Genomic DNA, 15,084 nt, shown 5'->3' with positions numbered 1-15,084 from the left:
CAAGAAGCCGTCAGAGTCTCTTTCTCTGATTTCCTCCTTCTGACTCAGATGTCTGACTCCAACCCCCCGACCAATCGGTGGCCTGTAGTGTGATGACTTCAGATACAGCCGACTCAGCCGCTTAGAACCTCAGCAGAATAGATACAGAAAAGTATCTACTCGGCACGTTAGACCCCTAGTGGAAAAGTGCAAAACCGAGGCGAGTCGAATCAAGCTGAGTAGGTACTAGTGGAAAAGCGCCATTAGAGGTGAACTCTGACCATCACAGCAGGGATCGCTGGCTGGAGGGAAGGAAAGCTGTAGTTCCTGCCGTGACGAGGAGTTGGAACTCCTCGCAGCCTCGCCGTCTTCCAGAGTGTCATCACAGCTGCATCCCACATTTCATCAGACGTCCTCATGTGTTCAGCAGCGGTACCACTAAAGTTGAGATCCCTATATTTTCCATGTGAATGAACCGGTGCTGGTTGGTGGTTTTAAAGGGGCCACATTATACTTCCTTTACTAGCAGAGTGTCGAGCCTCCGTCGGACGTCTTTCCTTCACAAATGTCCAACCTGGAGACGGGTTGGAGACGTCACCCGTACTTACGTGGTGCACAAGCCCCCGGTCGCTGTGTTGGGAACCACGATCACTCAGGACGTGACGATTCTCCAGGACGTCTCAGCCCTCAACTGTTTTGTCCAGAAGAAAAACTACAAACATACGTTTGTCACTTTTAGAGTTTGTAACTTTGTTCAAATCATCTGGCCACTTTAATCACGTCTCAGCTTTATGATGTGAGTTTGTTCAGTTCTGAAGACGCCCTTCCCACTCGTCTTGGTTTTAGATCTCTGCCCTTAAACTTCTATGAAAATAAAAAGATCAATACTTTTGAGTGTTTTATCACCTGAAACGCTGGAGAGAGATGAAAGAAGCGACATCTTGAGGAACAAACCTTTAGGTCAGTGTTTTTGTATTAAATAGTTTTAATTTCAAGAGCAATGTACAACTCGCAAACAAATGTAAACGGGGAAATCTGCCGGCGCCTGGCGAAGGCGGCCTACGAAGGCTTGAGACGAGAGAAAGAAAACAAGTCAGCATAAAGGTTTTTTCCCGAGGCGGCAAACAAGGATCTGAGCTCCAGCTCGTCCAGACGTTCACGCTGGCGTCCAGCAGCAGAATCCCGGCGACCAAGGCAGTAAGTAGTTCCCATTTCTGCTACGAGCGCTAACGTGTCAGAGCTTGACTTAAAGTAAGCACATCATTGGTATAATCACACAAAACTGCCTAAGATCTGTCAAAAATGTCTATATTAAACCTCTGGTCATACGTACAAAAACAAAACAACAAAAACCAATAAATAGATGGTCAGTGCTTCTCCACGTGATAAAACTTCTAGTAAAAAAACATGTTAAAGTAACAGTGCTCGTTACAAAGTCGCTAAAATCTAAACAGGAAAATCCATTTCTGAAGCGCTAATCTTTAGGGGAAGTTTCCTGCGTCTCGCTCAGCCGCCACTCAGAGCTCAGCGTCGTTCCTGCTCTTGAAACACAGACAACTTCAAACAGGACAGGCCTTTAAACTGCGTCCTTAGACGGGTTCTTCCAAACAAGGACACGGGGATCAAAGTCCAACGCTTTCCGCTGCAGCCCAGGTGATATGCTGTAAGACGGGGGGACAGAAGAAGAAGAAGAAGAAGAAGCAGCGGCGGCGGTGGCGTGGACGGCGGCGCGGAGGCTCTGCTGCCGTCACGGACAGGTTTCTACTACGGCTTATGTTCAGAGAGGAGGCCGACACCAGGGACGAGGTTTTACAGGAGCAAGGATGGAGGACAACAGTAGCTTCTCAAACAGGAGGACCATGAAAAAAGCGGAGCGGGTTGAGATGGAGGAGGGTGGAGAGCTGACTGCATCTCCGGGGAGCTCATCGGCACGAGTAGACAACAGGGAGGACACACACTAGGAGACAACACGGCAAACCTGGGGGGACTGGAGTCTCGGGGCGGAGCAGCCGGGGCGCTTCAGGAGGAAATACATGCTGTTCCACTAGAGGAGGAGGGAGCAGCAGCGGAGGCGGAGGCCCCTCCACCTCTCCCACGGCGGTGGAGAAACAAGACGGCGGGCGGGCGGGGAACGCCGCCTCCTCAGTCTTTCCGTACCCTCCTCTTCCTCACGGCTTGTTTGTGGCTCTCCTCGGCGACGTCGGCCTCCTCCGGGAGCTGCAGCACAGAGACGGGGGATTAGCTTCTGCTGGTTCCTCAAACACATTGTTAAAGTCATTTCCAAGTAGTAGAATAAAATATCAAGGATTAAATACATTTAATCAGTACATTTGTCTTTAAAGTGAATCATAAGATAACATAAGATTTACCTCATGGTTTTAGATACTATTTTGTTCAGTTATTCAACCCGACAGGTTAAGAAACTTCATCTTCCATCGTATAAAACATCCCGTGGTCAGTTTTCTATTAAATACCGTGCAGTTATGTGGAACAATTATGTACATTTCATTGATTTATCTTTGTCACTGTCCATGTACAAAAAGAAACTTAAGAATGCTCTGCTCTCTAAATCATTTGATTTAGAAAAATAGGACCCCCTATTTTTTTTTTCACTTTTTCCTTTACAGGAAATGTTCAGTTTGCGCATTTAATATGTAATTGTGATTTTTATATTTGTTAATATCTTAACTTTAGTATATTGTTTGGGTGTGGTTTTCAGATAAGCCTGTATAGACTTCTAACCACTCCTCACACATATTTCTTCTTGTTGTTTTGTTTTTTAAAATATTTTCCTTATGTGAATTTTTTCTTCATCCTTGTATTTGTGTGACATAAAAAAATAAAAAAAATAAAACAACTTGCAGAGTTGAAATATCTTGAGGAGTGTGTATTATTCTGCTGATCTTTAACTTTGGGCCAAGTTGAGAAATACTGGGTTGTGTCAATAGAAGCCTATTTAACTACTGAGCGAGATGGTCAACAGGTGGCGCTTCCTCACGTGTTGATGCTATGAACAGAACTTCATTATCAGGTAGAAACACTTAACACCAACCCCGTCTTCTATTATTCTCTCTGAAGCTTTGCCTTCTTCCTCTCCTTCCTCCTCTTCCTCCTCTCCTTCTTCCTCTTCTTCTTCTTCCTCCTCCTCCTCCTCCTCGTCGTCCTCTTCTTCTTCATCTGCCTGCAGATTGTCACCTGCACCTTTTTCCCCCTCACCTGCATCGTTGGCTTTCAAAAACAAGAGTAAATAAATTAATAATGAAGAAACATGTTTAAACGGCAGCGTTCCCTTCAGATGAATGTCAAACCTGCAGATGCTGTAACTTCCGTAGCAACCGTTGCTTTGTCTTCCTCGTCTGCTGCTGCTTCCTCCTCCTCCTCCTCCTCCTCTTCCTCATCCTCCTCTTGGATATCAGCTTGGGGAAGATTGACCTTTTTGTACTCGATCTCGTCTGATTTCTGGAAACCAAATTGGACAGGGTTTGGTCAGGTGAAGGAGGATCTCTGGTGGTTTGGTGTAAACCCTGCGTAGGTGTGATCGGAGGACATGGCACCTTTGGCCAGCAGAACAGCACAGCCAGTCCCACCGGCAGCCCCACCGTCAGGATGTAGATGACCCAAAGCCACGGCCGCTCCTCTGCCGCCATCATCAGCTGAGCAAAGACTCCCGGCTGTTGAGATGAGAGATGATGACCTCGTGAAATATTAGGCGTCCGGCTGCCATTCATTTTCTATGAGCGCAGCGCAACGGAGGCGTCGGAGCCGTCAGGAGCGTCAATTTGAAGTTGAAGAATCTCAACTTTATGCAAATGAGCAGCGGCGACGCCGAGGCAGCGTCCAATCACAGACCGGGATTCCCAAAGCGAGATTGTACTTTCGTGTACACACAAACGTACACTCATTCACATGCACATGAGCAGAGCTGTGCACTAACAACCTTATTTTTATCAGGAATTCATATATTTCATCCAGCAAACTGACATTTTTGCTGATTTGACTGCAGTTTTACCTGAACTGCTCACGTGAAACATGTAACTGATGGTTGAGGAGCTGGATGGTCTGAACTATTTTATTTGCTACATCGATCCACGCAAAATAGTTAAAAACCGTGCTTATTAATCACAAAACACAGTTTAAACATCATGACCAAATCCGCTACGACCCAGTGTGTCAGTGCTGTTCACCGCAGACAGACTGCAGCGACCAACCTTGTTAAGGAGCATCAAACTCACTCTTATCTACGCGGAAATAACGCAGAAATATAAAAAGGCTTCCCAAAGTCCAATCCATGGTGAAAGAGGAAACTGAAGATGTGCAGCTATATATAGATATATGTAGGCTATATGCACTTTGTTCCCTCCAGTTCTGCAGCGCAGCTTGAAAGCCCAGTCCACTGTAAGCATCGATAGACTTTGGCAAGCAGCGATGCAGGCGTCCTGAGCCTCCACAGGCCATTTTTGACTCTTTCGGTGTGAATCTAGGGTTAGACGTTGGTATGAACCGCACTGACCTCGTTGGCGCTGGCCACCAGCTTCTTCAGCCCCCAGCTGTCGGAGGCCCAGCGGTCGGCCACCTCCTTGTGAGACGTGATGATGAAGTTGTCAAAGTAGATGTCGGAGGTCATGGACCACAGCTCCAGCCCCACAGCCCGGAACGCCGTCATCCTGAACGGCTGCAGGTCCTCAAAGTAGTCGGGGTTGTCCATCTTGCGGGGCCTCCAGACTCCCTGGGAGGAAGACAGAAAGGTGTTGCCTGCATCGTTGCAACAGAGTCCTCGTCGTTACTCTCCTCCGTCGTTACCTGATAGTTAGGATTGTCCACCAGAGGAGCTTTCCACTTGCCCTTATACTGAGGGTTGTTGATCATGGGACTCTTCCACTCCCCGCAGCCGGGAGCCGTCTCGCACGCCGGGTTGGGAATCTGCGGGGCCTCCCACTCTCCGTCCATCTCCTCATCCCTGTGAACGGAGGACACAGGTGAGTCGTCAGGCATCAACGGCTCGACTCTCAGGCTGCTTCGTTACCAGTCTTTACCAGTCTTCCGGTTTCTCAGCGTTGGGATCAGGGATAAACTCGGGTTCATCATCCAGCCAGCCTTCCGGCTTCACCGTATCAGGGTCCTCGATCTTAGCAGGGGCATCTTCATCCCTTAAACACACACACACACACACACGCTCATCCAGATCTGATCTCCTACATGACTCACATTTACAATGGAAAGAAAAAGCATGTGACCCTCTTGAAACTGAATTTGTGCATTAATCTGATCTGATCCCTGTTGGAGTCACCAACACACTGATCTTCAGCCGATAACACGCAACAATCTTAGCTGCACTAACACAAGTCAGGGGGAAAAGGTCGGACTAAACGATCATTCCTGTTCCCCTCCGACGCAGAGAGCATGTGCTTGCTGGGACTAATGTGGAACAGTAACAGTCACCAGTCGTCGGGTTTCACAGCCTCCGGGTCGGGGATCTTGGCCCTCTCGTCCCAGTCGTCCGGCTTGGAGTCGTGCGGGTCGTCGACCTCCTTGGGCGGGTTGACGGGAGGCACCACGTCCTGCAGCAGGCTGCCGCGCCCCACGCTGGACTGGTCGATCAACATCTCGTAGCTGTTGTCTGGGTTCAGGACTGACAGCAGGAGCAGAGTTAGGACCGTGCACATCTGACCGGCTAAAAGCAGGCGCTCTTATTCTCCCAGCTACTATTAAGGCCATACAGGAGAAAAAATATTTGAGGGGAAGATTTTTTTTTTTTATTGTGCACTTCGAGAAAAAAGTCGAAATGTCGAAATTAATGTTGAAATACAATTTCAAGAATAAAGTCGAAATTTGGTGAATAAAGTCTAATAAAGTAAATTAAAAAAATAAAGTCTCCTCTGGCCCATCGAATCCAGTTAGTTGAGAGACTGACAGCTCTGCAGCAGCAGCCGTAACTAACTAACTTACATCCTTGGAGTGGAACGTTAAGGGTGCGTTTCTGAAGTTATGCCACTGCATATGTGTGATATGTGTTTCAAATCAATATCATAAAACCACAGTCACATGCGCTGTTTTTTAGTCTTGAAATTTTGCCGTTTTTCTCAACATTTCAACTTTTTTCTTGAAATTGTACTTCAACATTAATCTCGACATTTCGACATTTCGACTTTTTTCTCCAAGTGCACAATGAAAAAAAATAAAAAAATCTTCCTCCTCTAAAATATTATTTTTATTTTTCTCCTGCCTGGCCCTAATACTCGTCCGTGCTACCCACCCAGCGTGTAGAGGTGAGTTTTCTTGTCGGTGTAGAACTTCTTCAGGTCGACGTCGGGCCTCTTGGCGTGCTTCTCCTCCACGTCCTTGTTCAGCGGGTTCGTGTGGCGGAAGATGAAGTGCAGCTTGTAGTCTTCGCCGCATTTATCAGGTCCAAACATGATGCTGTAGGGCGTGCGGTCGTGGAACTGCTCCTACGGTGCACAGCAGGAGAAACCCAGAGAAAACTGAAATATGATTCTGCAGCAGTCAGGTGATGAAACTATGAAGCATCAATACAACCTCCAAGAAAATCATGCAAACACCATCATATTGTTCAACTGGAGTTTGGTTTTTCCACCGTTTCATGTCAAATCTATGATTGTGATCATCTTTCCAGCAACAAGTCCTAATTTCGTGGCCAGGCGTGTTTTAATAAAATTAAAACACGTTTTCTTTCTTCTGCCTTGATGGAAACTTGGACAAAAATTTTAATAAAAGGAAAGAAACACAAGATTTGCGTCTGAAAGCAACATTAAAAGTAGATGCAGGCAGATTAGCTCCTTCAGTAGAAAAACAAGCTTTTCACAGGAAGTGCTGACAGTTTAAAGCCTCTATATATGCTGCAAAGCCACTTCTGACCACACGGAGGCAGCATGTGCGCCCCCTCGCCCTGCAGATCTGTACGCCCAATATGCTACAAGTGGACCATGTCACGTAAAGTTGCTGATTTAAAGCCAGATAAATGCTGTATGATCTCAGGTCTCTAGCTGACTGGTAAACATTCACGTGTCATACGTGTAGAGATTGTAGAGTACTGACAACAGTGATCTAAAACAACACATTTAATTGCTATAAAGTGAATCTCGGGTATGTAAACACTTCATAACCTAATGCATCGGCCAGGTATTTGGGTTTAGACCTGCAGAAGTCAAGTCAAGTCAAGTCCCTTTTATTGCCGCACGGCTAGGCCGGTGGAATTAGTTTCACGGTGCAGGTGGTAGCTGTAATAAACACCACAGCAGTACAAAAGAGAACATTTTCCAGAGGAAAAAGACAGTGTCATAACACTGCAGATAAAACTGGACAAGGCACAGAACAGCACATATCAGACTGGACCACCGAAACAGGACAAGGAGTTAAGCGTTTAGTAGTCGTCCGGCCGAGGGAAAGAAAGAGTCATTGTATCTCTTGTTCCTTTTACCCAGTGACTCAAATAATCCTCCTCTGGGAGCGGAGGCTCTTAAACCGATAGTTAGCAGGGTGTGAAGGGTCCTCAATTGTTTTAGTTGCCCATGTGACGGTGTAGTGTTTGTAAAGGGAGTCCAGTGTGAGGAGTTCATATTTAGTAATTTTGGAAGCCCTTTTTATTATCCTGTCCAGTCTGTGTAGTGTATGTTTGGATGTATTGCCGTACTATATGGTGTTTGATAAACAGAATATTTTGGATTATGGCAGTGTAGAATTGGACCATTAATTTCTTCCTGATTCTGTATTTTCTTAGTTGTCTGAGGTGAAATAGTCTCTGGTTTCTGGTCTCTGGTCCCAGTTCAGTTTATTGTTGATGTGTGTGCCGAGGAATTTGAATGAGTCTGTGGCAGAGATGGGTTGGTTGTTGATGATGATGATGGGAGCCTTGACGGGAGTTTTTTTATGGAAGTCAATGACCAGTTCAACAGTTTTAGCTTCATTGAGGACGAGGTCGTCGTCCCTGCACTTGTTCACCGTCCTCTCCACCTCTGACCTGTAGTCGTCCTCCCTGCCGTCTTTGATCAGCCTCACCATGGTAGTGTCATCTGCGTATTTCAGCAGCTTGACAAAAGGGGAGGCTGATCGGAGGTGGTTGGTGTAGAGGGAGAAGAGCCAGGGGGATAAGACACATCCCTGTGGCATCCCGATGTTGGTGGTCAGAGGGAGAGAGGTGTGGGCGTTGTAGCGGACTACCTGAGACCCTTCAGCGTGTCCAGATAAGATCACAACGCTCCCCATCATCATCCCGAGCTTGTGTTTTATGGTAGTTATCTACAGTTTTAGGATGAATTATTGACGGTGTCAACTTGTGTTGTAATTAGGGCTGTCAGTTTAGCGTGTTAATTCGATTAATTAATTAAACTGCTAATTAACGCGTTATGAAAACTAACGCAATTAATTATGAGTGGCAAAATGCGCGAGAATTTTAAATTTGGCCAATTGAGAGACCCGTAGGCCACTTGGCAGTGGCAGGTCACTTCCCAGCTGCTGCGTAGGGTGACAGACCTGGACGACTCAGGGGAGCGAAGCCAGCAAATCTTTGCTAGGGTCTTTGAATGGCAAGTTTATGTATAAAAAGAAAGAAGACGGGACTATCAAGAACGCGGTGATTTGTACATTTTGTTCCCATCACCGGAGTTGCTCCAGCCTGAATTATCATTTAAACGCTATACATGTCCAGACAAGTTCCACTGTAAACGTTACAGCTACTAGTACTTGAATCGCTGTCTTGAGTCAGCTTTAGTTTTAATTTTGAATTGAGAGTTTGCTTAAAGGAGCTGTATGTAAGAGCAATAATAAAACGAATCATAAAATGACCCCGGTATGTCAACAGACATTTAAAAATCATGTTCATTTCAAATACTTATTTCACTGACAACAGCACTCAAGCCAGGATATTCCAGTTTAAAAAGAGGAGTTGCAGCCCTCAACTGATGTTTATGTTGTCATTTTTTGTTTTGGCCTGAAGCTCCACCCTCCACCTATCTCCCAATCACCAAGTCAGTATTGTTTCTGAAGCTCCACCCTCCACCTATCTCCCAATCACCAAGTCAGTATTGTTTCTGAAGCTCCACCCTCCACCTATCTCCCAATCACCAAGTCAGTATTGTTTCGGCATCCGGGTTGCCAGCTCGGCTCTAATTATCGCCGCAGCCGCTACGAACGTGTTGGATGAAAAAATGTCTAGCTTTCCAAAAACTAAAAGACCTCGTTATGAATCCGAGTTATGTCGTGACAAGGTCCGAAATAAAACAAGGATTTGTTTTTTTTATTGCCATGGCAGCCTACGTTCCTGCTGCATTCTGCAGCCTACCTGGCAACCTCTGGTCGGGGGGAGGAGGGGGAGGGTACACGCCACTCAACAATATTTTGAAAGTGACTGCAGTACCAGTTTTGGCCATTTCTTACAGACGGCTCCTTTAAGTGCCTATTTGAGACTCAGCCTTATTTTATTTTTGAATTGTATTTATTTAACTGTATTTGCATTGCATTTTTGAATAATGTACCTGGCCTAATTGGTTTGCTGATGTGCTTGAGCTTTTTCTTTTGAATTTAATTTATGAAACACACTTTACCAATAAAAATGTGGATTTCAAATCTCTTCTTAGTGTATTCAATTGATTAGTCATGCACTGCAATTTTGCAATGTCCTAGAATTCGAATTCTTTATTTGGGGACCTTTAGCAGATATGAGATTAAAATGCGATTCATTGATTATAAATCCTGTAATTAATTAGATTATTTTTTTTAACTGTAATTAACCTGACAGCACTAGTTGTAATATTTCCTGCCCGGAGAGGCTTTTGTCACAGTGCAAAAGTCACAACAGAAACACCTCAGCTGTACTTTTACAAGCAGGAGTTCAACAACGGCACGAGTATCAAATACTTTCTCCTGCTCTGGATCTGCTTCTTACAAGTGACGCAACCATCGATTGCTATATTTATGCCTGATGTGACTCCATACAGAGTGAAGATGGCGTCGCTCAGGATGTTTTTTAGCCCCTCAAACTGGGATTTAAACTGGGATTTGGTACATTTGTCATTTTCTTGTTTACTAAGTATCGTGCTTTTGCTTCCAATGTCTCCAAATAAATGTGTATTTTGATGAAAGGGGGAAGTTTGGCGACCCATGGCTCAGTGGGTTCTGTTTGTTTTATGGGCCACTAACAGAGCTGCTAGCGTTCACGAGTGATTAGTTGCCCGTCAGCCGGCCTCCTGGAATCAGACCAATCTAAAAGAAACAAATCTGCTGGTTTTTAGGAAGAGCCTCTCCTTGTGAGTTCAACTGGTTGGCGAGCAAGGAAGACAGGAAACGGAGAGTAAAATTAGACGACTGAAAACAAGCAGAAACGGTCCATGTTTAAGCTCAGTGTCAGTAGAAAGAATGCTGAACATGAATACGAACCAGGTCGAGATTTCCGGCGTCTGACAGCAGTTTGATGTACGCGCCGCCGCAGTCGATACCGTCCTGGAAATTCACCTCATACCTACAAGCAGAACATGAGCACAACTATTGCAGGTTTCTGTGTGAGGAGTGACGGCGTCTGCAGCTGTGCTGATGTCACATTTCTCTACAACTCACTGGACAACCAGAGGTTCGTCTTTGAAGACGAAAGGTTTGTCCAGCATGGCGGCGATGGCGTGATGTTTGGCCCGGGACTTGAGCACCAGGCCCTGGTCTCCTGGAACCTTGTTCTCCTTCAGCTGCTCCACGGCCCACTTGCCTGCAGACAGGTTGACGGTCAACATGGAGAAGACAAATACTCCAGGGTAATGTTCACCATCTGGACGGATGGCCCAGATAAAACTCAGATGTGGATGTCTTATCTCAATCTCGCATGGGAGAAGTTCGTCTCTGTGAGCGAGAGATAACACATCCACACACATCTGGGTTAGCAGAAGGGAAGAAAAGAAACAAACCGTCATATTTGGCGACGTCTTCATCTGCGTCCTCCTTCATGGTTTTTGACACCTGCCATCTGCAAAGGTCAGCAACAAAATCTCACAAAATCTCTCCAAACATAGCCATGATCATTATGATCAAACCGTTCAATATTAGTCTCATCAGATCCAAATATTGAGATGTTTTTGTTGCCGTGTGAAGCTGTAAACTGTATCTGTCTTTTCTACGGTGGTTTCGGAGCAGCAGATTTCTTTTGCCGTCTCGGCTTCCAGCTCATGTTTGTACAGTTTAAAGGCAGCATCTTTACAAGCTCCGTCATTGTTGTTACAGGGTTCATTTGCACAAAAGCACCTTAATCTCTGTGAAACATAAGCCGTGTCTTTCCTGATACAAGTTGTTCCCGAGCCGTGACAGCTGTGTGCCCCTATGCCGTCAGTTAGCAGACATTTCTAGTGTCAACTCACAATGGTGGAATTCTCCACGCCGTTTAATACAAGTCAACACCAGCTTTGAGGGATAAAAACCTCATCACTTTGCATTTGTACATTTCTAATTGCAACTGGGAGTCGAGCATACCTGTCCAAAGATCCATCATCAAAGGTCTCTGCAAGATGGACGTCTCCGGTGGGAACAGGAGTTTTGTATGTTACCTGAGAGGCATTGAAAAACGTCATGAAACACGATCAAACTCCACACATGAACTTGATTCCGGAGCTGTTTCTGACCTGGAAGGAGACATTGGCGTCCGCTCCAGTCTTCACTGGTTCCTCTTTATCTTTCTCATCAGACTGCTCTTCATCCATCACTGTTGCTTCCTCCTCATCCTCTGCCATCAAAGCGTTTAATTCGTCCTCGTCCAGGCCCATGTCGTCATCGACGTCTGAGAGCTCGGCCCCGGGCTGGCTCTCGTGAGCCGCCACCACCAGGGAGGACAGAAGCAGGAGAGGCCACATCCAGCCTCCTCGCAGCTTCATCTGGAGGAGGGAGAGGAAGATGCTGGTGTGAGTGGGAAACATGCTTTTTATAGAGAGAAACAAGCTATGTGTGTGTGTTACATTGTGATAAATATAGAAAACAGGGAATGAAAGGATGAGCAGATGAAGGTATTCAGATTTGAAGGTCTTTTAACACCAAACAGCATCATCAGTCACACCATATTGATCGACCTGCAGCTGCTCCAACTTGTTTAGATGTTGGAAATGAAAAGCGTCACTGCAGACGGTAGACAAAAGCACGCTTCACTTTCATCTCTCCAGCGTTGTTCTGGTTCCTAAATGTTGCTCATTAAAAAGGTATTTGCATTTTCGTTTTGTTCAGGTTAATAACAGTTAAACCCATTTAGTCTTTTACTTTTATATCAGTTTTATCCTATGTAAATTATTCCTACATTCAGTGTTTTGCTCAGCAGTTGCTGGTTTTAAAGTGTTTTGTAAATATACTGTAATTGGCTTGGTTTCCTAACCAAGTCTTAACTTTTATTGATATTTCTGATTAAAAATGATATAGGTAATTTGATAATTTGTAAATCCCAGCAACTATTAGGTGTAATTATAAATATATCAAAATAAGTATAATAAGGGGATATGGGTATAAGGATACAGCAGGAGCATTTTATCAGATCAGAGTAAAGAAGGCAAAACACTGTTAAGATAAAATATAAACATGGTCTCAGTCGGATGAAATATAACAATTTAATCTCTTTCTTTTAAAAAACACAGCTGAAACAAAACAGTTTCTGGTAACCATAAAAAACACTGAAATGGAAGAACAGGCGTCCAGCGCTGGAACAGACCCTTTACATTAACTCATTTATGGTTTTGTGGTTGGTTTCTGACTTCAGGAAAGCAAAACAGCCCCGAGGAGGTTCCAGGCTTGAAATGTTCATATCCATGTACGGTTTGTTCTTTGAGCTAAAATCTAAAATGTAATTCATCTAAAAGACAAATGTGTTTTACTAAAAAGTATGTGGACCTGTTAAATATATTGTTCTGATCTTCCTCTAAGTCCCAATAATAAACAAAGACAATGTGTTTCAGCCGTTAACACAAACATTTATCATTTCCTCGTATCTAAACACAAACCATTAAGCATTCACAGTGCCGGAGAAAAGGGTAAGTGAACCCATAGACTAATTATTTCATATAAAACTAGTTACAGTAGATAGTTTGCACAGCTGGGGTACAATTAATGAAATTACATTTCCGTTCATACGATCCATCTGCTGGGAAACATGACTCAGGGAAAAAAAAAGATCTCTGAAGTCACGTGTGTCATTATCCATCAATCCACAGCTAGAAACATTTCCTATTAGTGTAGACATTTATGTTTTATGGCTGAAGCTCCTAGGAGAGACCAAGATGTCTCGAAAACGCACAACACAGAATCCTCAATGAGGTAAAAACAACCCCACAAGTATCAGTGAAGGGCTTGAATACGTCACTGGAGCTGAAACATCTCTGTTAATGAGTCTACAAGTTAGTGAACAAGCGGGATGTCCACGGCAAACACCACCGGGGAAGCTCTCCAGAGAAAAGAGGAAAATGTTGTGTGGGTGGATTAAACAGAAGCTGATTTGTAAGAATATTCAGCATCATGTACGGTGAATAGGGCTTTTCGATTAATCGATTTTAAATCGTAATCGCGAATAAATAAATAAATAAAATAAATAAATCCGTTTGTAAACAAGACCTCTGAACTCATGACGTCATCTCTGTGCGCGCACTCTGTCCTCCGTTCAGTGAGCTCTTCAGCCGTATACTCTGGCTCAAAACGGTAAGGACGTCCATCATATTCAAAGTCGTCGTCCACAACCTCAGAATTTGACAAATATTCAGACATGTTTCAAATAACTAACAGTAAACTAACAGTAGTGAACTCCAGCTGTACACAGAGCTGTGTCCGGGATGCGCGCACAGAGATGACGTCATGAGTTCAGAGGTCTTGTTTACAAACTGATTTATTTATTACACAGACAGCGCCACAATGTTACAACAGGTCCTGGAAGCAGATCTAGTGATTCATAAAAGAAATGAAGAGTTTCGCGGCAATCATGTGTTATTTAGACGCTGCATCGTCTGTGTCCCGCTGTGCCCCGTTCACTACCGTTATATGGAGAAGCGGCTCGCAAAAAACTCCTAATATCTTCCGAAGGACTCCAAATGACACCAAACTTTTCTGGGTGAGTATACGACCATAAAAAATGCCAGAAATAAGGTCCAGGTTGTAAAAAAACGAACTTTCCCTTTAAAGCCCAATGGGGCAAATGTTCAATAAAAAAACAGCATATTTGAAATAATTTCTTTGCCTTTTGTCAATTCACAAAATAATCGTAATCGTAATCGAAAATCGGATTTTGAGAGAAAAAAATTGAGATTTTATTTTTGGGCAAAATCGAACAGCCCTAACGGTGAACAAAACGTGCAGCTTCCCAGCATCAACACTGTGTAGTATGGTGGAGGGAGCATCATGATCTTGTCATTTCATGGAGCTGGAACAAGTTGACCAAATAGATTATGCATTATTATGGTTAGTGTTGTCCCGATCACGGCATTTTCAAAACATCGGTATCGGCCGAAAAAGTATCGGGACATACCTAGTTATTAATGCTTTTAATATTAAATCGTTTTATATATCATTTTGTTTAACGTCACTTCCGGCCGGCGACCTGCGTCACTTCCGGCCACCGCCGGCCAGAAGTGACGAAGTAAGCGAAACTAACATGGTTTACATGTTTGAATTGTGAAATTATATATATTTTCATGTTGCATTAAGCTGCTGCTATTCATTTCATGCCATTCAGAATGTTGCACTAAGGTTAAGCCAAAAAGTATTTTAATTTTCTTGTGTTTGAATGGATGTCATTCAACTACCTCTTTTGAAGTTAAATGTATTTATTTTTGTTAATGCACTATTCTGCACTTTTTGTTTTAGTTTACAATTTCATGTTTTTACATTTTACAGCTTTGTTGAAATATATGTCCATGTTGTTCTCCAATGGACAATAAAAGAAACTTGGGATAATTTAGTTTTAGTCCTTTTTTTTTTTTTATTCATTGCCAGAATGTATCTGATCGGAAATGTATCGGGAGCCAAAAGAAGTGATCGGATCGGGAAAAATCGTGATCGGTAGATAGATACTCAAACTCAAGTGATCGGGAGCTAAAAAATCCTGATGGGGACAACCCTAGTTATGGTAAACTGATGACAAAAAGGGTTCAC

General features: G+C 44.0%; 1 protein-coding gene across 1 annotated transcript in view; it reads right to left on the bottom strand.

The window, feature by feature from the left end:
• Positions 1-944: 944 nt before the first annotated feature.
• clgn (calmegin) overlaps positions 945-15,084 on the bottom strand; it is a 15,177-nt gene continuing 1,037 nt past the window's right edge. Inside the window, exons 2-15 of the mRNA XM_061724555.1 lie at positions 11,592-11,840; positions 11,443-11,516; positions 10,884-10,942; positions 10,546-10,687; positions 10,369-10,450; positions 6,233-6,425; positions 5,419-5,608; positions 5,013-5,126; positions 4,780-4,936; positions 4,490-4,705; positions 3,534-3,650; positions 3,288-3,438; positions 3,032-3,207; positions 945-2,196 (exon numbers count right to left, since the gene is read on the bottom strand). Coding sequence (XP_061580539.1) covers positions 2,122-2,196; positions 3,032-3,207; positions 3,288-3,438; positions 3,534-3,650; positions 4,490-4,705; positions 4,780-4,936; positions 5,013-5,126; positions 5,419-5,608; positions 6,233-6,425; positions 10,369-10,450; positions 10,546-10,687; positions 10,884-10,942; positions 11,443-11,516; positions 11,592-11,840 — 1,995 coding nt within the window. The 3' untranslated portion in view covers positions 945-2,121. The remainder of the gene's footprint in view (positions 2,197-3,031; positions 3,208-3,287; positions 3,439-3,533; positions 3,651-4,489; positions 4,706-4,779; positions 4,937-5,012; positions 5,127-5,418; positions 5,609-6,232; positions 6,426-10,368; positions 10,451-10,545; positions 10,688-10,883; positions 10,943-11,442; positions 11,517-11,591; positions 11,841-15,084) is intronic.

The sequence above is a fragment of the Cololabis saira genome, chromosome 1 (assembly GCF_033807715.1).
Source record: "Cololabis saira isolate AMF1-May2022 chromosome 1, fColSai1.1, whole genome shotgun sequence".
Lineage (NCBI taxonomy): Eukaryota > Metazoa > Chordata > Actinopteri > Beloniformes > Belonidae > Cololabis > Cololabis saira.
This window is presented reverse-complemented; position numbering and strand designations above follow the sequence as displayed.